Consider the following 26,001-nt stretch of genomic DNA (forward strand, 5'->3'; position numbering starts at 1 on the left):
CATGATGACTTTTCCTGCCCTTATGTTTGTGTTACTCCACTTTTATATTTGCACATACTTTCCTGGAATCGTTGCTGATTTTGCCATCTTGTAGGGTAATCAAGCTCTGCATCTTCTGGATAACAATTAGAAACACAGAGAGGATGGGATTTTTTTGGTCTGCTAGCCTGGAGAGGAAGGTTTATTTTAGGAGAAGGGGTTCTTTGTTTTTCAACGTCATTAAGCCTATGATACAGCTTTTATTCCCCTTTCCATATCTTTCTTACCTGAAAATGGCAGGAGAATTGCCAATTTTCAGCAATTAGGGTGGGAGGGTGTCCCAAGGACTGCACGTGGATTGCTCATCCCTGATCTGAAAAGGAGTGTCTGGGTCACATAGGAGATTTGTTGTGGAAGGAAATCTCATTCTTTATTCTTGTATACTGGTTGCTCAGGGTGAAAGAAGTACTTTGTATATGTTTGGAGGTATTTTTTATTGACTCTTAATTCATTTCTGTCTTGGAAAACAAAAGACCATGCAGCTGTCTGTGGAGGGTGGGGTATGCAATATGTAGTATATAATAATAGTAGTGGGTGGGGTTGCAGCATCACAAGGAACCATCAGAGTATTTTCTGCCTCTGACTATGCCTGTTAGACATAAACAAATAAATAAATAAACAATTTATTAAACAATTCTTTCTGTTTATTTAATTAGAACAGTAGACATCTCACGGAAATTCCTGTTATTTTTTTAAAAAAAACAGGACAGGGTTTTTAGGAATGAAAATATAGCATTCTCCAGTCTTGTATCGCCTTTACCCTTTCCAGCAAGATTGACCACACCATAGATGGAGAACACTAGCCATTGTCAGAAAACAGCAGCCACTGTTATCAGTAGGAGAATCATCATCTGTCAATAGCCTGAGTAAATTGGGAAGGTTTAAACTGGTTTGTGAAGGTCACTTCAGCTGTTGGCTTTTAATGTGTCTGATGATGGGGCCATGACGGCCCTGCTTACCCGTTGCCCAGTCTCAAAGAAAGGGACTCTCTCTCTCTAATAATCTTTTTCTTTCCCTCTTCCAAATGAATCCCATTTATTGTCAACCTCCAATCTTTCTTAGTTTGGGAAAGGCTATGATCCTATAACCCACTACATAAAAGGTGTCTTCTTCCTCATTGGATCCTTGCAGAGGAAAAATAAGGTTAACCTTATATGTGACAACAGAAAAAGGTCAGTGGCCAGTTTGGTTTCAAATGTGTCATCTTCCAAGAACTATCAGCATTATGTTACTTGTCAGATCTTCCATCCTTCAATGTGAAAGCAGTCTAGAATCCCAGCCAAACTCTTTGAGAAAATTTGCAAATCGAGGAAAATCTCCCTGGAATGTCTGATCTGCCATTTGCTTATCAAAAGGACCATCCTTATCCGAGGAAGCATTTTCGATCTGTACACAGTGGTACAAACAAGAAACTTTTGTGCAGGACTCATTAAGAATCTGCCTTATTTTTTCCCTGCAAGGTACAGTATTTACCAGTTGAATGAACAATTGGAAGGTTCTATAATTGCAACCTTGCCTTGGACAGCTACATTTTCTAGAACTGCTGAAAACATGCTTGGATTGTTCTGGAAAATAATTAAGGTGGTTTGTGAAGATTCATATGGTAGCATTTATCCTAAGATAAAATAATCCTGTGGTTCTTTCATATTCTCACATTGAATCCATCCATAATACGGCTTGTTTGGCTTTAGCTTAATGTATTCTGAGGATCCAGCCATTGTGCATTGCAAATCATGGTTTATGGCTTAGAATTATCTGTGAGCCCACTTTATGTGGTTTATTCAGCAAATCATGGTTAAAACAATCTGACTTAATCTGATACATGAGCACAATCTTTGACTGTGCTATATGGTTTGGGATAGATAAAAATGTTAACAGCTGCTCTCTCATCTATAAAGCTTCTATGACTTTGGATGTCCTGCATGAGCTGGGAGTTGGACTAGTAACCTTTGAAATCCATTCACATTGTATGATTTTATGTGTGCTAGGAAGAAATGGTAGCACAAGTCAGCCTGCTTCTATTAAAGCCACAGTTTCTGCTGAAATGGGAAGGTAGCGACCCCACGTGAGATTGAGTTCCTGTGACTGTTAACATCTTGAGAAGATCTGCTTTCATTTAAAAAGAAACATTTTTTTAAAGTTTATAACTGAACTTTTGGAACTGTGTGGGCAACATCTGCTCTTGACTCAACAAACTTTCAACAATAGATGCAGTTTCACATGCAAAACAGGTAGACGTTTGAATCTGTGGTTTCATCTCCTGGATGTTGTTCTACAGGCCTTGAAGAAAGTTGTTAAATGCACAGGAGTTTCTGTTTCTTTGCTCTGAAGCAGATCTCTAAAGCTTGCGGTCAAGTCGGGTGGCAAATGTGATTTCTGCAAATCAAGTAGCTTTTAAATGTGCAGGATCAGGCCAGGCCCTCTCTCCCTTAACACCACAGGCCCACCAGTGTATTAATCCTTGTTCTGGTGACACCTCCCCCCCCCCTTAGATTTTAGTACATTCCAGTACTTTCATTTTAGTTGTGGAGGTTAGATGCTAGCAATATGTGATGGGGTGGACTCTTTTTGGGGTAAGGGGATCCGTTCTAACATCTGGGGAGTGCCTTCTATGGCAGTGTGATCCACTCTGATGGACAATAGGGCTCTGCAATTTTAGTAACAATCTTTCTTCTCAGCTTCGCTCTGATACTTTTATTTGGAGAAGGCCAGGAGTGAATCCAAGGTTTTCTGCTTGCGAAGGATCTCTGTTAGCTTTGAGCAATTGTTCTTCCTAAGGACAGATTTCTAATCAAGCAGCACCTTTCATATTATAAGATAAACCTGAAAATATTGGATGCCAAGCTTTGCTTTCTGTTGTGTCTGGCCATGTAACATCTGGATCCAGCAGTTTCAGTGGAAGAACTTCCTTCTGATGCTGTTAGCAACTGAGAATTATTACAAACTTGCTATTTGCTCTGTAATGACTGTAATTGCTGTGTCTTGCAACTGACCACTCTTTCATTTGCCATGTAATATCAAGGGCATTCCAATGCAGTATTTGTTGACTTTTGTTTGAAGCATTTGTAGCCTGTTACACAGATTTTTTTTAAAAAACCCTCTGTGCAGCTTATACAAGAGCATTGCAAAAAACAGGATAGTCCATTCTCCCAGGTCTCTGATTTTAAAGGCATAACACAAAAGGAAACAAGACCAACGGAAGAGGAAAATAAACAGGCCACTATTCTTAGCATAATCATTCTTAGAACAAATAAGTGGAATAGAAATAGAAACAGACCTAGGAAGAATAATTATTCCAACTTTTTTTCCCCAGAACTCAAAAATTACAAGATAAAATAATAATGCTGCTATTAAGGGACCAATATCTAGATCTGTTTTTTTTTAATCTAATAATAGATTCAGGACTTATAAAGGTTATATACAGTGCAGTCATTTAGATTTATTAAATTCCTAGTAGCTTCACTCTTGTACGGAGACAGAGGAATTCAACCTGCAATTCAATTCTCATTGACTTTTGTGCAAATTATTTCTGACCAAAACTTCAGAAGATTGTGTTGGTAGTTTTATTGCTAGTGTTGAACTAGGAAATGTATATATTTTAGTTTAGGAACCGAAACCATTCCATTCCTCCAGAGCCATACAGACATCCACACACAGTTTCAGATGTGAAATGGCATGTTAGTAAAATGTGGGGCAATCATCAGTTCTTCAGTAAAATATCGTGTTTAATCTTTGTTAGTTATTTTTTTAAACAAAGCTGATTCTAGCTTGGCTACTTTTTATCTTCCTTGTTTATTGTATCCTCTCCGAGCAGATATCAAGTTAAATTGGTCTGTCGTGCAGATCAAGTGCTTTCTCCCGGCTTTGGCATTTGACCAAGTTTGCATTCTTAGTCCAAATATTGTGAACTAAATAATAAATATTTATTGATTATGCTGTTTCCCAGATTTTTTCCAGGTATGCTAAATACTTGGCAAGGGAAGCAAGTAACCACATCAAGCTTAGTTAGGCTTAATTGCAGATGAATGATCAAATTGGAATTCCCTCTGTCAGTTTTTTCTCTCCATGGTTAACAGTTTAGGTATGAGTAAAGAAGATTCAGAAAGTTAATTTACTCCGCTCTGAGAGGTGTTTTTTTTTTAATTTTAGGTGGATGGGAGGAGAACATTGTCCCCTCAGTTCTGCTTTTCCACTTATGGTTGCCAATGTTGTATTAGTCCCTGCTCAGGTGGTTTCTGAAATAGCTTCAGTTTCTGATTTCTGCTGATCAGATTCCTCATAAAGGCAAAGGAACCATCCAGACTTATGTTTTATTTCTAGTTGACAACTTGGTTCTCAGCTGGGCTATAGACACGATTCTTCATAGAGGCAAACCAAGTTCAAAACTGTATCCCCTAAGCGTGCTGTACCAGGTAAACAGTGAGGCTCTTCATCTCATAAGATAGACAGCATGTCGGTTTATTATTAGTTTCAGATGTCTCCTTCATATCATTCCATTCTTGGTTGGTAGAGAGCCAGTGTTCCTGGTTCTGGAGCTCTTAAATGGTTCTCTTAGTTCACACCATTTGAGTGTCTCCAAGTCAGACCCTCCTCCAGTTCTTTTCTTCTCAAGCCACACTTCATCCAGGCTTGGACTGTCAGAGAGTATGATCAGTTGTAATAATTTATATTATCACTATTATTTACCTTCTGTTATCTGTAATGGAGAGCCAGTTTGGTGTAGTGGTTAAGGCCCCAGGCTAGAAACTGGGAGACTGTGAGTTCTAGTCCTGCTTTAGGCACAAAGTCAGGTGGGTGACCTTAGGCCAGTCAATTTCTCTCAGCCTTAGGAAGAAGGCAATGGCAAGACACTTCCAAAATCTTGTCTAAGAAAATGGCAGGGATTTGTTCAGGCAGTTGCCAGGAGTCAACGCTAACTCAAAGGCAGGAAAACAAAAATAAAACAAAAACAAACCAAACCTATTATGGTGCAGAGTTATGTGTGAACCAAGACATTATGACTTATTCAACAAAGCATTTAAGTAAGCCATTGCTTGTTTATATATTTCAGGCATGGGAAACCTGTGCTCCCAGGGCCCCAAGTTTCTTTTTGTGCTGCTCCCAGCCATGACTGTTAAGGAATGACATCACCATTTCCTGCAGTTTAAGTTGAAAATGGAGATAAACCTTGAAACAGGAATATCACTTTTAAAACCCTGAAAACATCACCTTGCACCTACATATATGATATGGCCCCTTGACTTTGACCTGTCAAAATGAATTTTGAGAGCCTTTGATTCCCCCTACGTGCTAAATGTGGCTTTGGGTTAAGAGCCATTGAAAAATGTAGACCAAACCCAATCTCATCGTATGCCAACAGTCACAGCTCAGTATTGGAGTGTGCAGACCTTGAATCTCAGATGAGATCAGCTTCACACATCACACTAAACCATCATGTGGTTTGACTTTGACTTAGCATGATGTAAGCATCTTGATACGAGTGGTCTGCAAATCATAGTTTATGACTTAGTGGGTTGGGTGAACCCTAGTTTAAAAAGAGTATGGAGCCCTATATAGAACTTCTACACATTATCTGCCTATAAGATAGGCTAATCTAAGCATGGATTGGATGTTACATTTTTCTCATATGAATCAGTACAAATTTCATCACAATTGCTAACTTTATCTGAGTTCTTTTTTGGAAAAATCACTAGAGAATAATGCTGCAATCCCTTTAACTTGAGCAATGTATGCAAATATAGGTGTAAAATAGAATGGTAGTGTGTGTAATCAAAACTGCTCAAGAAGTGGTTGGTTGCTGCTCTCAACAATTGTGATGAAAAACAGAAACAGGGGGGCTAAAGCTGTCTTCTTTAAATGATGCCAATTTTTAAAAAATGCATTTGCAGCGATTAACAGAATAAAAGTAAATCCTAGCCTTTAAATCCATGTTCATTTCTAAACAGTCTAGGTTTCTAAACAAAGAAATGAAAATACAATGAATTACAGGGTAGTGGTTGATAGTATGGCTGAGGGAAGCTTTAATTAGTACATTCAATTTGAAGCCGATTTGTTCAGATCCCTAAATTGGCTTTCTGACTCAAATTTGTAGAGAAATCTATAGATAACTGTCCAAATCTTCAGTCTGAATATTCAGATCAAAGTGGATGACTCCAAACAGATTCAACAATTCAGAATAATTTGTTGTCCATGTATAAGACTACTTTCCCCCAAACCAATTCTGAAAATTTAATCCTTCCAGTTTTCTGGCAACTGACCCAACCTTGACTGATAATATAAATGAGATTGGAGCCAATTTGCAAGCTGTCAGGGGACAGAGAGGTTCTTATCTCTGACTAACCAATCTCATAGGCTTATTGTGAGGACAAAGAACGGGGCAAATCATGTATATAATTACTAAGGCTGTTGGAGAAAGCTGTCAAATAACTAATAATAGTAGTAGTTAAATACTTGGCTCATATGAAGACATAGTTAGAATCCGAGGTGGAGCTGGAGTGAAAATCAAGAAACCCTTTATGTTCTCCCCCCCCCCCCCCAGCTTCTCCAGTTATGGTGATTTAAAAAAATCCAGCCTTTGAAGTTCATCACTGTCCTTAATTTGAATATTGAATTATGCTTGGAGAGAACATGCATTTTCTCTGTCTCACACTCTTCATTTCTGTTTATATTTTATATTTGAAAAACTCGGGGGGGGGGGAGGCAGGGAGAGATCTTGTTTATTTTTTTGATGTCTACTGTTCAGCAAAAAACACTGGGATATTTAACATTGACTCCTCTAATCTTCTTGCTCAGGAAGGAAGAATCTGATACTGTAGACTTGGCAAATGTAGTTGGGTTCACTCCAGATGGTTTTGGACTACATCTCTCCCCATGGCCAATGGGGAGGGAATGTGTGCTATAGGCAAAGCCAAGACCCTTCTCTAATATTGCAAATATTCGGAGCATTCTTACTCTACTGTAGGTTTCTCTAAATTGGGGCCTTTCAGATGTATTGCTGTTTAGTTCTTCTCATAATCTCACAGCTAAAGTCTCTGTTGGCTGGAGATTATGGAAGAAAGCTCTTAAAGGTGACAACCTCATCTTTTCTTATAGATACTGCTGTGGATTAGGTCCAGAAAGACCTTAGACAACCTCATCTTTTCTTATAGATACTGCTGTGGATTAGGTCCAGAAAGACCTTAGCAAAAGAATTTAAGAGACTAGAGCAGTGTTTCTCAACCTCAGCAACTTCAAGATGTATGGACTTCAACTCCCAGAACTCCCCAGCCAGCATGCCAGCTGGGGAATTCTGGGAGTTGAAGTCCACACATCTTAAAGTTGCTGAGGTTGAGAAACACTGGACTAGAGGAATAAACCTTGCTGGAGCAAAATTAGCATGGATTCTGCAAAGGTGAACATTGCCTCCCCAACCTTTTAAAGAGGTTTCTTTTTTTGAGAGTATCACGGATGGAAATAACCCTATCAGTACTGTTTGCTTGGATTTTTGAAAAGTCTTTGACAAAGTTCCTGATCGTGAACTTTGAATTACTAACTGGTTAAGAAACAGAAAGCATGGTGTCAAAATTAATGGGGATTTTTTTTTTAATGGGAGGAACTAAGAAATGGAGTCTGCCAAGGATCTGTGTTGGGATTAGGGCTTTGAAACGTCCTCCTAAACAGTCCTGATGTAGACATAGGCAGTGCGCTGGCTGAGTTTCAGACGATACAAAGTTATTCAAGATGGTAAATACCCAAAATATTTGTGAGAAGCTCCATCAAGATCTCTTTAAATTGGGACAATTGTTAATCAAATGCCATTCAGCTGCAGTAAGGTGGTGCTCATGGAGCAAAAAGCTCCTATATGTTGTTCAGGCCCAGTTGTCATCAGCTGACTACAAAAAATATATTGGGATCATTGTGAATAGCTTAGTGAAAATGCGGACTTAGTGTGCAGGGGATATGAAAAAGGCCAGTTCCATGCTAGGAATTCCTAGGAAAAGAATCGAAAATAAAAATGGCAAGATAGTAATGCTCTTGTACAAATCTATCATATGTCCTTATCTGAAATTATATGAAACTAAAATGTTTGGAACATCTTAGCTTGGAAAAAAAGCAGCTAATGGGGGTCATAATAAAGGAGTATAAAACCATGCATGTTGGGGAGAAAATGAACAGAGAGAATTGCTTCTTCCTTCTCTCAAAGCAGTCGGGCCCCTGGCTATCCAGTGAAACTGATTAGAAAGAGATCCAGAAATTATTATTAATGTTAACATAGCATACAATAACTTGTGGAATCCATTACCACAAGGCATAGCGATGGCCACTAACTTTGCTGGCTTTAACTGGGGATTGGATAAATTCATGGCTGCCAGATCTATTTAGGGTCACTGGTCTTGAAGACTTAATATTGTCTCCAAGTGGGGGGTGGCAAATCTCCAATTTCAGGGGAACAGGGGTCTGTCTCCATCTCCTGCTTATGAGCACCCCAAGGGTATCTGGATGACCACTAGGAGAAACAAAATGCTGCATTCAGGTGGACTCTAGTTTGATAATATAAGCTGATCTTATATTCTTCAGGGAATAGAACCCAGGCCAAAAACTCTTGGAACAAACTGGCTGATTTCATACACTCTGCTAAACCACAATGGGGGTCTATTTTCTTTTGACTTAGTGTGCACTATGAATCAGCCATTGTGGTTGCTCATATATGATTTAATGAATAGTTTATGTATTCATCTAGTAACCATGGTTTGTTCCATAAACCAAGGTTCAAAATTAACCCCACCTCAAAGTGATGCTTGAACCCAGCTGTGGGATTTAATATTCTTCAACAAGTTCCAAATTTAACAGAACCTGGAAGCCTTTTCATGCAAAGCAAGAGCTTTAATACTGAGCCATGACCCCCTTCCCTGCTTATAAGCTGTCTCTGCAGACAAAAGTAGTTTGAAAATGTTTAATAAGCAAACCTCCCTCATCACTTCTTAATATCTTAGTCTCATTATAAGCTAATGCATATTCATATTTTGGATGGTGAACTCTACAAACATAGACACCTGCTCTTGTTTCCATGATATATTTTTTTTATGTCAGGCTGGGATAATATTCCTCAGTTATGCCAAAAGTTCTGCATAGCTTTCTTTCCAGTCCATTCCAAGCTCTGATTCATCCATCCATCGTATAAACAAGTCAGAGACTGAAACATTAGTGGGTAGGTGGTTCTTTCAGACAAAGCGATCCTGGGAATAAGCCATCGTCACAGCAGTTTGGTGGGAAAAATACAGTCTCAGCAGGAGATAACATGGTCCACTTCTCTCAAGATGAATTGAATCTACGATATGCAGAATTTCTATCCTAGCTGGGAATTCCAGAAGTCTCTATATACACAGTTGGAGAACACTCATTTGGGAAAGAGAAAGCTGAACTATAGGACTGAATCCACAAGCTACACTAAGCCGTACATGGTTACATAAGTCACAGTTGGCTGTGGTCACACAATTCTAAGCTATCAACCATGGTTTACAAACCACCAGGTGTTCATGATCTCTTAAACCCAAGCCAAGGTCTGCGTGGTTTGCAATGTGTGAGCCTAATCTAGGAAATTACATCAGGCTTAACTGCTGTTTTAGCAGGAAAGTCTCAGCTAGTAGACATTCCCTCCCATTCTCTGTCATAAGCATAATGATGGTCCTAGGGATGGGGGTGCCAATCTGAGCTCACTGGGGAAATGTAGGGTAAAAATACTGTTGTGTGCCTGCTTAAACAGCATGTAAAAGTTGTAGAATTTAGGTTTTCTTAATGTATTCATTTGATGCAGAATTTTAAGATGCTGTCCTTGTGGGATTCCAGAGGCATCTGACTTGGCCAGCAATGATATGATCCCAGCAAGGCACTTTTTTCACGTCGGTGTCTTTTTCTGGTTTCCTTGAAATTCTGTTCTGGAGTCTATTGACTGCTACTTAAAAGCATTGCTCTCAAGGTCGGATTCGTCTTTCAGATTAAAAGTTGGTGGAGTTGGGAGCTAGAGCATCTAGCCTCCTTTTGCACAGGTGCAGCTGCGCGCCAAATGTGGGTGAATGTGTGTTTACTAATCGGCTGACTCAGTCAGCATTTTAGCAAGCCAAGTCCAAGCCTTCTCCTCCTCTGACTGCATGCACAAGGCATGCAGGACTCATTCGACTGCTCTCCCCGCCTGCCTTTCATCTCCTCCTGCCCCCTTCCTTCTTCAGCTCCACTCCCCATGTCAGTTTACTTACTCATCTGGAGGGCAGGGCCCTGTTGCCTCTTGAATCAGTTTGGATCAGCCAGCAGGAGCCAGGCGGAGGAAATTCTAAGGAGAGGGAGGAGGAGAAATGATCTCATGACATGTCTTGGTGGTGGTGGGGGGGAGGTCTGTTCTCAAAAGAGAGCTTTTCCTTGCGGTCATGAAGACCCCCCTCCCTTTGCACCATGTGTTTGCTTTCGTCAGAGCTCTTTATGAGGTTCTCAGTTTCTCAACCGCTGGGGGACTGAAGCCAGCCAAGGCTGCTGTGAGAACTCATAGCCCAGACTTTCCCCTGTTTGGCAGACTTCAAACTGTGGATCAAGTGACCAAAAGACTAGCAATGCAGATTGGCAGGGCCAGTGAGTTAAGGTTTGTTTTCTTTCCCCTCTTCTCTGCTCTTGGGGGTTGGGGAGGAGAATTAAAGGAAAATCAGTCTTCTCACACTGCATCCCAAAACACATGAGATTGCTTGCACCCCACTCTGCAGTGACCACCTTGCTTGCTTGAACACTGCTGTGAAATAGCATGTGGGGGTTTGCCAAGATTTTCCCAAGGAATAGAACAAGGATAAGGTTTTCCTTCTTTGGGGTTTCCTCCCCCACTTCCAGCAGTGCTTGTGGCCCAGTGCTCTGGGGACAGATAGCCTGTAGAACTCAAGCAAAAAAACACCTGACTTGGATTGAAAAATGGTTCGTCTTGAATAAGTGATGGCAATATCCAAGGAATTTAGGTCATGGTGGCTACCTGGCAAGTGGTCTATCTATCTATCTATCTATCTATCTATCTATCTATCTATCTATCTATCTATCTATCTATCTTCTCTACTTTTTCCATCCTAAGCAATTCAAAATTGTCTCTATGGACTGTTCAGGTAGTCTTCACCTCACTGTCTTATGGTCTTTGCTTTCTCCATGTTACCCTTCTTTTTCCTTTGTGTTTTAAAATTTCACCTTAGCCTCCAGTTTATTTTTACCTTCACATTTCTTGTGTATCTGATTTTCTTTTAATCCTCTTGCAAGGAGAAAAAAGTACCAGCTCCTCCCCGATAGATTTGGAAGTAATGAATCACATAGTCTGTAGAAAGGCTTTGCCCAATCTGGTGCTTTCCAAGTCTGTGGGGACTGTGAAGTTCAGAATTCCAGCCACGCATTGATCATCCAGATAGGCCGTGATGACTTGCATTAAACTGAGAATCAAAGTCTCCAGGTAAGCAAAATTGCTTGATGGTTTACTGCCAATTTTCAAATGGGGATTAGCTTCTGACATTTCTGGAGCCAAATCTTCCTTGCAAAGCAGAATACTATGGGTGTTTTTAAATTAAGGCTAGAGAAACTCAGGCTCATACTCCCCCTCAGCTATGAAACGTTTTGAGTACCTTGGAACAGTCAATTTATCTCAGCTGAACTGACCTCAGAGAGCTGTTGTGAGGGAGTGGCAACTGCGATTATGAAAGTTGCTTAAAAGTCCATCTTGGCATAGAATTTACTTCACCATATTCCTTCATGTCCCTCTCTGTTGAGTTTCTAGCCCATTATTGGAGTAAATGCAGTTGCATGTATGGATCTGTAAGCAAATATCCTGGGGTTAAATAAGAGTACAATGCAAATGAGCTTTCTTGACAGTGCCTACTTATATTGGGGTCGTAGTGACATTCTCCTAGTTTCTAGACAGGACAGAACCAGTGGTGGTGAAACTTGGATTCTTTCTCTGGGAGGGTAACTGCTGCCTGCACATGTCAAAGAATGCCTGGGATCAATGTCATCTTATCCTAAGCATAAGAAAGCCTACTGCTTGCCATGTGGTTTCCATGTGTCTGGCAAGGGGCAACAGTGGACTTTGCTCAAGGCGAGCCACTTAAATAAGAGAGCAATGAGAGATGGAAAGATCTTGGCTTCCAATCAAGCCAGTGCTAGGAATTTCCTCTAGGATGAGTGAATGAATGACTTGAGAGTTTTACAGCAAGAGAAGCAGGCGACTCATTTAGAAGTGGGTAGGTCAAATGTAGACTTTTATCCCTTCTACTGTTAGTCAAATAAAATGGTTTGGGTACACCTGGAATTTTGAGAGCAGGTTGTAGGTACTTTCCACAAAATGAATGCAATGGGAAGAGCTTTCTATTCCCTGAAAGGTTGCTGTGGAACATATGACTGGTCACTCATTTACCACAAACTAAACTAGGTGATGTTCTTTCTTGTCATCCCCTCTAACCCTAACCATCCTCTCCCCTCATTTAATCTTTTTTATAGACTGGAGGATTTTTAATTCGTAAATGTCCAGGGACTTTTGTGGTACCTGGAGGTATTGTGAATAAAAATGATGCACAGGGCTGACGTTTTGTTTTGCTGCATGCCAGTTTTCTCTCAACCTGTGGCTCCTGAATTCTTTTAATAGTGTGAAAAGAAACCATTTCCCCCAACTCCTCTATACATCACCACATCAATATGGATGATGAATATTTTAGGCTACGTTGACCTGGTATGGTACAATATGGAGATTCTTGTGTGAGGACTGTCTAGAGCAGTGTTGTCCAAACTTGGCCACTTTAAGATGAGTGGACTTCAACTCCGAGAATTCCCCAGCCAGCCATGCTGGAGTTGAAGTCCACTCATCTTAAAGTGGCCAAGTTTGGACAACACTGCTCTAGAGCCTGATTGCTCACCATAAGTGTGTGTGCAATGAATTCAGCTTTATCATGCCCTTGAAGCAACCTTCTCAGATGGTGTCATTTGTAACCCCCTGGAGACTTTTGATCACTGTTTTGGATGGTTGCTTTTGGATGGGTTTATAGTTTTTGAAACCAAGGATCTCTCTTAAACTGATTATGGGACTTATCTGTTCTGTAGGTGAAAGTTAACATCAGACATCTCATGCAACTAGGATGCAGAGTTGGGTGCTGAAACACTATAGCTGTCTAGGAAAGGGTGGTGATCATGGTGGTGGGGCTGGGGAAGATGGGACTTAGGAAAAGATTGGCTAACATTAAATTCATGTTTGGGCATTAAGTCCTTGGCAGGTGTTTGAGATAAATCCTGCCTGTGGGAACTGAAGCTACACAAAAGAAGGGGGAAAAAAGAGAAGATCTTGAAGATTTTTACTAGTTCTGCTATGGCATGAGATTTCATAGGGAACAAGGACATAGGTAATTGTTCTTATGGCTGAATTTACATATCCTAAGTGACCATTTATTTGAAATGGGGCTTGTTGAATAAGCCACAGTGGCCTGTTTTACATTTTGAATCAAACCATCAGCTATGGCTTATAATCGCAAGAGTGACACAACACTCAACCTAAAATCAAACAAATCACATTATAGCTTACCATATGTGAACATATCTCTATTGGCATGGAAGAGAAATTCCAATTAGTGTAAAACATTTGACTGGGTCAAAATGCATGATTGTCCTAACCTAGTTAGTTTGTTAGTAATTCTGTCTGTGTCAGGTCCAAAATGTCTTGGTGAACTGAAATATGAAATAGAAAGGAGAGAAAAGAAAGCACAAGCTTGTTTGCACAAGATATGCACCCAACACATGAATCAACTCCTTACCTCTATTTTCCTTGTAAGATCCATCCAGTCTACTATTAATAAGAATATGAAAGGGAATGTTTCAGCATTGGGAATACGACAGGATTCTGAAGCACTTTTAAGAATTAGGAATAAATGTACAATATGTTAATACCAGTTCTGTGTTGTTTATTAAGCACTTGATAACTATTTGGAAAGCTGGTCTGTCTTCGTATCTCCTTTAGACATGTGAAACTCGGCCTCTTCCATTTTTCTTTAACCACCAAGTGACCTGACGCCAGAGGAGCTGGTGTTCTGGCAGGGGTAAACCCTTTGAGTGGTTTCTGGCTACCGCAGCACAAGTTTTGAGAGCTACAGTTCCCAAGCTGCTGATGACCTTCCTGTTAGTCTAACCAGCTGGGAGGCCCCATTCCTGCCGTGGTTTCTCCAGTTCCCCAGTGAAACAACCCAGCCTTATTTTTTAGGAATCATGGAAGTTAAACCACTTCTGGGGTTTTGCTGAGGGACAATATTCATCCTACAGTTAGAAAGCCTTCTCTTCCAAAGGACTGTTGGCTGTCTAATGCATCCCATTTCTTTCTTGACCCTTATTTATATTCAGCCTCCCCCTTTCATTCCTGTCCTTGGAGTCTGTTACAAGTTTAGCTGACTATTCCTTCCCCCTTTTACCGTTTGTTCTTTGGGAAGGATTGTAGCTATTTAGCAAAGTGGAGAAGGAGGATTAGAGCAAGTTATCTTAGAGGAAGCTGGCTGGAGGTGGGGAAGGGAGACAGTGGAAGTTTGAAATTTATACCAAGAATTACTTAATGTGTAAGCACAAGGAATTTCAAGAAAACCTGTCCATACTCAGAGCAGCTTGAAATCCAGCTTTTTCCTGAGAATATAGCGAATACAGTGATCCTTATGCAGGTAGATACATTCAAATTGCTTATTAACAACACAGAGTTCGAAAGTGAAACACTGCTCAGATTAATCACTTAATATGCTGTTGCTAAATAATAATCTGTTTTTGTTGCTCTGGAGAAAAAATACTGAATTCAACCCCAAATCTCCTCTCTCTAGCACAGGTGAGAATTGAGCTGCCAAATGAGCTTCCCATAATGATGGATTTCTAAATGTCTGAAATACTCATATTTTTAGAAGAACATCAGGAGTGCAATAGGAGCACCAAATGAACGTGGGCTTTCTATCATGGTTGGGCATTCATGGGAGTTAAGAGTTCCCTACAGTTGACCCACATGAAGTAGTAATAAAACTGTCAGTTACTAGATCTTATATTAAGCCATAAAGTACTTTGTTTTGGCTTAGCATTTTGTGGGGAACCAGCCAGTGTGGTTTGTAAACTAGGGTGTACGGCTGGTGTGTTAACCAACCCAGTCACTTGTTGATTATTTATCACACCTTGATGAAAGAAGCAACAGCTTAGCATGAAGCATAACCCAATGTGCTGCAATGAAGCTACTGGTGAATAGCTTTGGATACCCCCTTCTCCTTTTCAGCTTAACCACAGGATTGTTTTGAACCCTGAAGAAAGAGAGTGAAATACAGGTTCATAATGTAATAAAGGAAATAAAACTTGGCTGAAACAATGGGGTTGATGTGCTTTGAGTAACCCAAAGCTCTGAATAAATGGTTGCAGAAAAAAGTCACCTGCTAAGCTTGTGTGTATTTAAGTGGCCACTCAAGGCACAGAGAAGTGGGTGTAATGGGGAAAAGGACTAACTTCAACCAGGGACAATCATATGGTGCACAGGCAAACCTTGACAGTTCTGTGGAAATGCACCCCTGTTGCTTTATTTTTTAAAATGAACATCTGGATGTCCCTCCATCTCCCTTACCCCCACCTCCCTCTTCTAACTGTGTGAATGCTGAGAGACCCCTAATTGAAACAGGCCCATCTTGGCTCCTGTTTCCTGCGTGGGAGTGAGAGTCAGGCTTCTGTGAAAACAGTTCAAGAGTGCAGACAAATTTCAGCTAATCCTGCCTAAATAAATGGGGGGCTCAGCTGGGTTCATGTGCTCAAATGTTTTCTCTCCCTCCTTTCCATCTTCACCTCTGAATGTTTCACCTGGACAACACCTTTCCAAGCTGAAGTGAGGCAATAGGACTCAAGTTGGAGGGTTTCACTATGGTAAATCCCCACCCAAGATGATGGGGGACCCTCAAGGCACTGTCACCATTCCCATCAGGAGGGCACAGAAACAATAAGGCCCCTTCTGTTTGATCCCCTTTCTAGATGACCAGAGCAGCCAAATTCTGGAAGGTTTCCTAGTGCTGAATGGGAAAGCTGAAGGTCCCCAGATCTGTATGGCATCTCCCGTCCCATCTGTACAAAGCAACTTCTGTTCCCACAAGACCTAGACTTGGTCAGGCTGAGCCCCATTCTTTGAAGTGACATGCCGGTGAGCTGCTCTACAAAGAATGGGGAGGACAAATGGTGAAGTTGGTTTCAGCCTAATAAAAGTGAAACTGGAATGAATGCCATTAAATAGGATTACTCCTCCATCTATTTAATCATTTTTTCCCTTCCTCTACCGTGATAAAATCTGTGGTTGGGGAGCAACTTTTCAGGGTCTTCAAGGCCATATGCAGGGACCCAAGCATTGTTTGCAGTTGTTAGCTAGTCTCATGTGTATTTCAAATGCAGCTGATCTGGGCTAGCTTGGGTTCTGTCAAGGGCATAGAAGATCCTTCATTGATTTGCCTGGCAAATGGTACAAGCCATGGTAGGACCTAGGACATCAGTGTGTGATAGAGCCCATCTCTTGGCTTTGTTGATGGCTATTTTAGGATGCTCAGCTGCAATGTGTTTTTATTTTTATATTATGTGTCTTTATATTTGATCTGTTTTATTGTAAGCCACTTAGAGACACACATGTGAGATGGATGGCTATATAAATTAATTAATTAATTAAATAAATAAATAAATAAATAAATCTAAAATGAAGTGATGCTGGTTATAGATTTCAGGAACCCTAAGCAAATTAGTCAAAGGCATGTACCATTAGACATCTATGAGTCCTTGTGGTACTGCCTTTCATCAATAGGGGGCAACAGCACTGTTAGGTGGTATCTGGCCCTTGGATTTCCCACAGTGCTTCAGAGGGATCCTATCTCAGGGGCATTATAGGAAATTTAAAGGCAGGATTCTATATTTAGATGGATGGTGAAAGACAATACTGTTCTTAGTATAGTACAAGGGTCTTCTCTGTGCTAAATGGAGTAATGTTGCCGAATAAGCTCTTGAACATTATACTTCTCACTCCTTTCTGATGCTGCTTGGGGTATTTAAGGTAAGGTCTCTCTCAAGATGAACTCAACTCCTGTTGCCTATATGTAGACCACAGTTGTGTAGAACATATAGGGTGGGTTTTCTTTTATTAAACCATGGTTTGTTTCAACCATGGTATCTTGAATAATCCATATCATATTAAGTTATAACTCATAATTTATGAACCACAGTGGTTGGGTTCTTACAACATGCAAAGCCCAAACCAAACAAGCCGCTTTATGGCTTAGCATGATATGTGAACCTAGCCATGGAGTTCTTTGCTTTGGTCTCCCATGGCAATGGTGTATCAGGTGTCTTTTTCTGATGGGCTTAAGAGTTTGAGTAGATATGGATTCAGGGAATGAAGTGTTGGCAAGAATGACATTTTGCTTCTCTTGAAGTCAATAGTGAGCTTGATCCCTGACCTCAGTGGCTATCCATCAGATCTTCAGACAGGAAGGGAAGCAGAAGAGGTGCCCAGGTCAGCTGACTCCTGCTGTGACCAGTCCCAGCCAGACATCAATTTGGCCTTGCTACTGTGTAAGGTACTCCAGACGAATAAGGGCAGAATGGATTTTTCATGAAGAACAACTAGAATTGGGACCTGTAGTTTATAGGAGACAAGATGGAAAGGAATGTTCCCACTTATTACTGTAACATCTATGAATGAGGTTTAAATATTGCTTAAAGAAAAGGCCTGCCATGATTTGGGTCCTAACACTGTTGTAAAGTAGTAGTGGGGAATTTATGATCCTCCATAACTGAACTGCAATTCAGTAATCATAGTCAAAGTGGAACAGATATGAGAAATGCTCAGTCATGAATACTGTTGGAAGTTATAGTTGGGTAAGTTTTGAACAAACTGCAACATGGAGAATTGCAGGGTTCCTGCCTCATTTTAAGGTTAAATATGTTGCCGGTTTTAAAAAAAAATTTTTTTTTTAAATTGCTTATACAGTTTGCACATGCAAACCCAACAGGGCTATTTTATTACTGGCTGCTAGTCTAGATATTATTTAACATATGTACATGCAAACACCTTTAGTTCTAATTCACTTTGGAATTCTTATCCAGAAAGATGTTGGGTTGATAAGGAAAGGAAAAGAATTTTCCTGTTTGATAAAATAAATCTTCAAGAGCTTTTTAAATCTTAATATGGTCTTCAAAAGATGTGTCATAAATTCGTTACAGATATAGTGTGTATGCCCCTACCTTGTACTAAACCATAAGATATATTTGGCTTGGGTTTAATATATTGTGTAATTCTAATCATCATGGCTTTTAAACCACAGTCAAATTTACTTATTAATATAACTTAAGCTATGTCTCGTGACACTGAGTGGTATACACACTTACGCCCTAATGTACTGTGCATTGTGTGAACCCAGACAATTATCTTTTATCCAAAACATGATTAAGCAAATCATGATTTCATGTGATGAGAGAATTCTATGACTGTTATGTTAATTCTTTACCTAAGCTGGCATTTGATGTCTGTTATGTAATATAAGACTATACTAAATGTATAGTAAATGTAACCTGGATAGAGCTAGCTGTGTGTTTCTTCAATTAAGCTAGACCTTAGTTTTCTTTTCTGAGGTCGAGATCTATGGGTTTTTTTTGTGCCTGTCTTCACTATTGCAGAATAATATTGTAGTATTAACTCTCTCTTTTGTTGATCATAAGTGAAATTTGAGCTGTCTGGACCGCGTGCTGGGTTGGAGTAATAGCGGTTCAGGGACACCTGGCACTGGAAACTTGCGAAACCGAGAGTAATTCATGTGTTACTGAACTCGGATTAGGACTTGATGCTGTAGGCTTTTGTCATCTTGTCAAAACAAGTATAAATTTTAAATGGGCATTGCTTCCATTATCTATCTGTCTGTCTGTCTGTCTATCTATGTAAAAACCAGTTTAAAGCAGGACACTAGTCCTGCCTCTTTAAGGCTGAAATCCAAAATATATTTAGAAGTAAATTCCATTGAAATAAGGTTTATTTCTGAGTAATCATAGTTAAATTTATGAGATAAGGCAATGTATGCTGCTACATGTTGACTTGAAGAACAGATTATACAACTGAATCCAAGACATGTTTACTTGGAAGTAATTATAATTAAACATAGGATTGAGCTTCATGTATCCCATCTTCTCCTTCTACGTTGTTTGCAAATTCTCATCTTAATTGACTGGCTTAATGTTCAGAAAGGCAGAGCTCATTTTAGAAATTAAACCTGGGACCAACATTTGGCAAGAATGGGTGTATTTTAATAGATCCTCGTTGGGCAAACTAAATGTAAAAACTGCTTCTTAGCACTTGAACTGAAATAAACTTGGAGAAAAATGTTGAGAAGAGCGTAATTAAAACCCTGAAAGCAAAGAGGAACCCTTAGCAGTGGCAACCTGAAACAAAATGTTTATAAATGTTAACAAAATATTTAAGGGAATTATTTAAGGAAATCATACAGCCTTTTTTATGTGAGGCATTTACAGTGAACTAGGGACTTTATAACAGATACCAAGGAAAGAGGTAGGAATAATCAGGGAGACTGAAACGTGGTCTTGAATTTACAATTTAGAAAAAAAAATCAGTAGCAATTCAATGTCCTTTGTAGCATAATAGCATATATGTTTATCACCTGGCCCAAACATTATGCTAAGCCAAAATGTGGTTTGCTTATGGTTTAGCATTTATGGAAGCCCAGTCAATTATAGTTTATTCACAAATCTCCAGTTAAACCATAGCTTTGTGAAACCCAGCCAGTAAAGAAATTAAACCATAATTGTGTGCACCAAGCAAATTTTGAATTATTGAACAGATCAGAATTAGGTATCATGGCCTAGTGCAATGTATGAAGCAGGCCATTGTGTGTGAAGCCAGTCATTGGTGGTTTATAAATGATGGCTTATGGTTTAGTGCTATGTATTAACCACAGTATTTATGCTTGCTTAGCCCACGTGAACCCAACCAATTCCATATATGTTATTAGAATATTTGTTAGTGCTATAATCCTTTGTGCATGCTTTGTGAGGAATAACTGATTGGGAACTTCCTTTAAGGGAATGGGCAGAGCATTGTCCTGCAGGCCTACTCCTGGTGTGCTGCTCAAGGTCTGCTGTGCATATGTTCCCCTTTCTGTATTTGAAGTTGGTCAACAGCAAAGCAAGTGTCAGAACTTGCTTCTCCCACCTCTCAGAACTGTGTCTGAATCAATCTCCCATAGCCAGAGAGCAACACAGCTGCCCTCTGACTAGCCTGCAAAGGTGATTGAGCAGTTGGTGGGTGGTCGTTTTTAACCTCCGAGCATGCTAAGCCCACCATTAAAATACAACAAGCTGCTTAAAAGTAGGGGGAGAGAGTACAGGACACTTTCTCTTGGGGTTATCTCTGAGCAGAAGACGGATGGCAGAGTTGGCTCGGCAGTGTGTTTATTTCTCCAGAGCTTTGCTAATAAAACCTTCTAAATATCCAAATGACATTTTTAAACATTGTTTGGAATCTGTTCCTTGTTCTCCAATAGCTTGGCTATAGTTCCCATTGCATTTGCTCCTAAATATCCCACCAAAACCTTCCTTGTGAGTTTTGCAAAAAGATAACAAGCAAAACTGTATATCTTAGTACAAGAAGGCTACCAAACAAAATATCATAAACATTGATAGAAAAATCCTGCTATCTACATGACACTCTCAGTCCCCATCCTCACCACCTTACTTTAAATGAGCATTTCATTGTCATAAAAATGCACACACATACACACTAGTTGGATGAACTTATTATGATAAGTGGGGTTTGCCTCAACATGGTTTATGAATCAATGGCTGGGATTCACAGAACACACTAAACCAGAGCTAACACATTAGGGCTTTGTGTGATGAGTGAACAGAGCCAGTTTCTCTCTGTCCCTATGGGAGATCCAGGGTATATGGGTCTTTTTGAATATATGCTAAAATGGGATGTAATTGCAAAGAGAAAGACACAGTTCTCTTGAGATAAACTGTAAATCTCCAAAGCTACTTTTTAAGGAAGATGAGGACCATTCCTCATGTAGAATCTTGAAGTCCTCTGTCGGGTTATCTTTACTTTAAAAATGAAAGGAGACCATTATTTTTCCAGTTGGTCATTGGCACTATCAAGATTGAGATGCTTTGGGAAGAATGCTCTTGGGAAGTCCCCATTAAATTCAACTGAGATCTCCCCAGTTTTACTTTCTTCTGATACTTCTCTTTCTCCCCCTGTTCATTCTCTCTCTTGTTCCAAAGTAGAGAGAAGGACTAAGAAGTAGGAATTCTGTTAATTTGTTAGAAGTATGTGTGCAGCATTGACTTTATAGGGGGATCTGGACTGGGAGACTTCAGACCTGCACCTATTAGTTAAATTCAGGTGGCACCACTAAAACAGAACAGTGACTTAAGGGGTAGAAAACCTATGGCCATAACTGCAATGACATATGAGTTTAAACCTTACAACCCTTTCCCCCAAAAAATGAAAACCCAAAGAAGACATCTACCCTGCCCTTCCTGTTTTGGGTTTTAGTTAGAAAACCTAGCTGGAGAGCTTGTATACAACCATGTTAAAACAGTGGTCTCTGTTTAGAATTGCCAAATCATCATAAGTTGACTGCAAGGGAAACTTAGCACCCTACTTTCAATTCTATGTAACTTTACAAAATCAGAGCTCAGTAACTCAAAAATGGTCTCATACTGTCCACTTCCATTGGCTGCTCATGGAATCTCTTCCTATTTATCTTTGCTACTTCATTTAGACTGCTAACTTAGATTTGCCCATTGAGTAGTATTCTAGCCAGAGAAAAAAAGCTTGGTGGTGGTCCTGTTGGCATCTGTCCTTTGACTGCAGTTCCCTGATCCTTTCACCATCTATATCACATGTATCAACTGATGTTCCTGTTTCTCATCTCTTTCTTTTAGATATGGAATGTGCAGATGTGCCTTTGTTAACTCCAAGCAGCAAGGAAATGATGTCTCAGGCATTAAAAGCCACATTTAGTGGTTTCACAAAAGAACAGCAACGACTGGGAATACCCAAAGGTATGCCACAAATACTCATTTATGCATATAAGCTACAGGATTGTGTGGTTTCAAAACAGGTGCAAGTTGAATGGGTGTGTTGAATGTATTCTAGAGCCCCTTCTATGAAATTCGGTTTTCACTTAGTAAATAGAAAGCAGTTTGAACATGCATAGCATTTGGGACATAACTGCTGAAGGGTAGCATTTCTATCATATATGGGTATCTTGTAGCTTGCAGGGAATAGAGTTCCTCAAATGTTCTGTTGTCTGCCAGAGCTTTGAGATTCCTGCTTTCTTTTCACCATCACCTAACTAAGCGACAATCAACTTGATGGTGGAAACAGCTGATGTCCCCTTTCTTATATGTTCCTCTATTTTTTTAAGGGGTTATTGCTGTATTATTAAGAGGAAGTACTGTTTAGTACTGAGGAGCTGATAGACTGGACAAAATTGCAATTAATGTGTCCTGGTGATGGTTTCCAGTATTTAATAATCCAAGAGCTTCTGAAAAAAATCCAGCTTCTAGCTACCTTGGATAACAACTGCTGGATATCTCTTATCAAACCAGAAGAGGTGTACTGGAATGTGTATTGGATCGTTGCTTATTTTGCAATCATATTGGAAAGGGCCTACATCTCACTGGATTATCAAGAGGGGGGAGAGTATGATTTTTCATTGAGAGAGATACAAGGGCCAATAATTTAGTCTTAACAGAGGCCTTGCAGCCTTTCCCAATAGAACGTTGTAAGCAACATACAAAATGGCACACCCAGTGACTGTTTTTATCTGTGGTTTCCTCATGCAGATCCTCACCAATGGACAGAAACTCATGTACGGGACTGGATTATGTGGGCCATGAATGAGTTCAGTCTGAAGGATGTGGACTTCCAGAAGTTCTGCATGAATGGAGCTGCCCTGTGTGCTCTAGGGAAGGACTGCTTCCTTGAATTAGCGCCAGACTTTGTAGGGGACATTCTTTGGGAACATCTGGAGATGCTGCAGAAAGGTAAAATATGATGATAAACCTATAACAAGATCACCAACAAAGACCTAGGATGCTTTGATCAGAACTATAGTGGAAGGCTAGGCAGGTTTATGAGTTTTCCTGAACATCCCACCACGAACCCAGTGCTCCTGCTTCTGCATCACTTTGATTTATCGTGGTGATGTTTAGTTGTTCCTCAGAGGCATTAAATATACTGTGTCCTGTACTGAATACTTTGGCAAGGTTCTAATCAAACCAAAGTGAAAGACTCATGAAACAGCTTGCCCTCAGCCATAAATTGTCCTTGTCTTTTAAAGGGAGTTTTATCTTTATCTGTATTTTGGGAACATAGGAAATTGCCTTATCTATATTAAGAGTGATGTCTATTTATTTAAGAACTGTCTACCTTATGGGTTGATTAACACAGGATCTGTGGATAGCAGAGTGCCATCAAATCCCGAAGAGATACCTATCCTCCCTCCCTAGTGCAGAATATCAGCTTTAGACTAGGGCATTCATTCAACTCTGCAAGTGTGTACAATGCCACTGGGACTTAGCACATTGCGGACCTACTCTACATACGCCAGATCCAAGGGCTGTTGTTAAATTATATCTTTCTCCTATCTGTAGCTGGTTATTCCTGCACAAAGTCTTTTCAGCAGCTTTTCCATCAGTGGGCTGCAGCATTTAAGGACAGGAGTTACTGTATGAACAGGAGAACAGCACACAGCCGCTGATAGGAAGTGCCTCTGTGCCCTGTGTTAATGGGTGGCATTTTCCAGTATGTGTATATTCATCAGCATCCTGTTCTTTGCCAAATAACTGGGAAGTCTTACACTACCCGGAGCCTGTGGAGAAAAGACGCTAATGAACCAAGTTCATATAAAGGCCTTGATTTAGAAATTAGGGGTCTTAACTGCCAGGCTGCACACAGTTTATAAGGGTAAAGCTGTGTTTCTGACACCTCCTTTTGCCAAAAATAATGGGAAAGCACCAGCTATTCCTGGACGAGCTTTAAGTAACAGAGTGACATTCAGTCTTGAATAATAAAGTGAACCCAATTGTAAATAGAGGGCACCCACTAAGATGTTTGCAAACCATTTTGGAGGCTTCTGTAATAGGTAGAGACAGGTGCTTATTATTCCATTTTGGGAGGCAAGAGTGGGTGGGGACAGTTTTGTCTCTCCCATGAAATCCACTAAAAAGGTAAGTGATGTTACCACCTTCTGTGGCTTTCTGAAGGTAAACATGCTTGGATGTAAGATGGGCAGCCTCTCCTCTCTTTTGTTGATGGCATAGAGTTGCAGCTATTTTCTTTTTCCTTTCCAACTCGTTTCAGTCTGAGAGTTGAGTAACCAAACAAACGGCACCCAGAACATAGAGATTTGAGTTTCCATGTGTTTTGTTGTGCTGTTCATTCATTCCTGATGAGTGAGCATCATGGCATGCCTAGTGCATATGGCATGGCTAGGAATCTAGGATTTAAGGACTTGGCTTACCAAAATTCCAGGTAGCTTCAGGTGGGCTGGGAAAAATTCCTTGGATTGACTCTCTTTTAAGAACCAATGAATGTAGAGAATTCTGAACTGGAGTACATTAGCTGATGTCTCCAAATAGCATGTGATCGTCCCCAAAGAGCTTTAGCTCACTATACCCACTATACTCACTATATCCTCCCCAAAGAGCTTTAGCTCACTATACTCACTATATCCTCCCCAAAGAGCTTTAGCTCACTATACCCACTATACTCACTATATCCCTTCAAATATGGCCATCAGATGAAAATGTTTAAGGAATCACATTCATGGTCTTAATTGGTTTGATGAAGCTTAAATGTAAATTCAGTTGAATCCAATTTAGCTTTTATCCTTGCACAATCTACTCTGGAGAGAGTGACCCCGGCATCCTTGAAAAACTTGCCACCCTTGATCTTGATGGGAGCAAGAGCATGACTCAATCGAAGGTGGTTCTCTATGTTTGTATGACTTAAATTTCTGTATCCAATACAGTGTGCACATTCAAAACATTTATCCTAAAGTGGAAGATGGGAGTTTAGGGGCTGTATTGTCTGGAAGTGAAAATCTGTAGTTGTAGTTTTCAAGTGTGCACAGATGAAACCAGTGAGTGATTTGGTCTAATCTGTATTAGTGCTACAATTGTTTTAAAAGCCAAGAATGTATATATATTTTTTCCTTTAAGTTAAAGATGTGCTGAGGTAGGAGTGAGGATCCATCAGTTCTACAGTCTGCTCTCAACAGTTCACAATGAGCCTCATCTACATATGAAATGCTAGGCTATACACTGTTGCTACTTTGATAGCAACTTTGATGTGAGTTAATGAGTGCTATCTCTTAGAATCAAACAAAATTGTAGGAAACAACTCATCAACTAGAGATTGATGAACATCAAAACAACGCCCAAATTAGCCAGTTGCTTTTAAGCTGGGGACATAGGCAAAATAGGGAATAATTTACAAAGGTTTAGTCCTAGAGAATAAGGACTCTTTTTGCTAAACAAGGACCTGGAAACATATGCTGGGAAACCTTGTTTTAATGGACTATTTGGGGGGAAAGCATGTCCATTATTCTCCGTAGTCTGAGAAATTGAACAGTGCGTCTCTGTGGCAGTGAATCATTAGGCAAGTAACAGAATTTTGCATAATGACATTATGCAAATAATGCAAGTTAAATCATTTGTGTAAACATGTCATTACATAAACTGTAATGGAATTTGGTCTGTTGTATGCAGAGCCCATTCCACTGAGGTCCAGAAAATTGAGGATTTGCTAGTACCTTCCAAACAGCTAGTTAGCTACATACAGTGGCTGATAGAAGTTGAAAAACAGTTTTCACTTTCTATTTTTATTTGCAGAACTAGAAACGGGAAGTCATCATGGACCTGACAGCTGTTATCTAT

The 26,001-nt window shown here is 40.0% G+C and overlaps 1 protein-coding gene across 2 annotated transcripts in view; it reads left to right on the forward strand.

Annotated features, from left to right (window-relative positions):
* Positions 1 to 26,001, forward strand: part of ETS1 (ETS proto-oncogene 1, transcription factor) — a 106,201-nt gene that overhangs the window by 52,363 nt on the left and 27,837 nt on the right. For both annotated transcript variants that reach the window (XM_007424018.4, XM_007424017.4), the window contains 2 exons: positions 22,000 to 22,119; positions 22,906 to 23,106. In XM_007424018.4, the coding sequence (XP_007424080.2) occupies positions 22,000 to 22,119; positions 22,906 to 23,106 (321 nt within the window). The remainder of the gene's footprint in view (positions 1 to 21,999; positions 22,120 to 22,905; positions 23,107 to 26,001) is intronic.

This window comes from Python bivittatus, unplaced genomic scaffold (genome assembly GCF_059951505.1).
Source record: "Python bivittatus isolate LINGU-HERP-01145 unplaced genomic scaffold, Pbiv_v1 ctg000320_np1212, whole genome shotgun sequence".
In the NCBI taxonomy this organism is placed as follows: Eukaryota; Metazoa; Chordata; class Lepidosauria; order Squamata; family Pythonidae; genus Python; species Python bivittatus.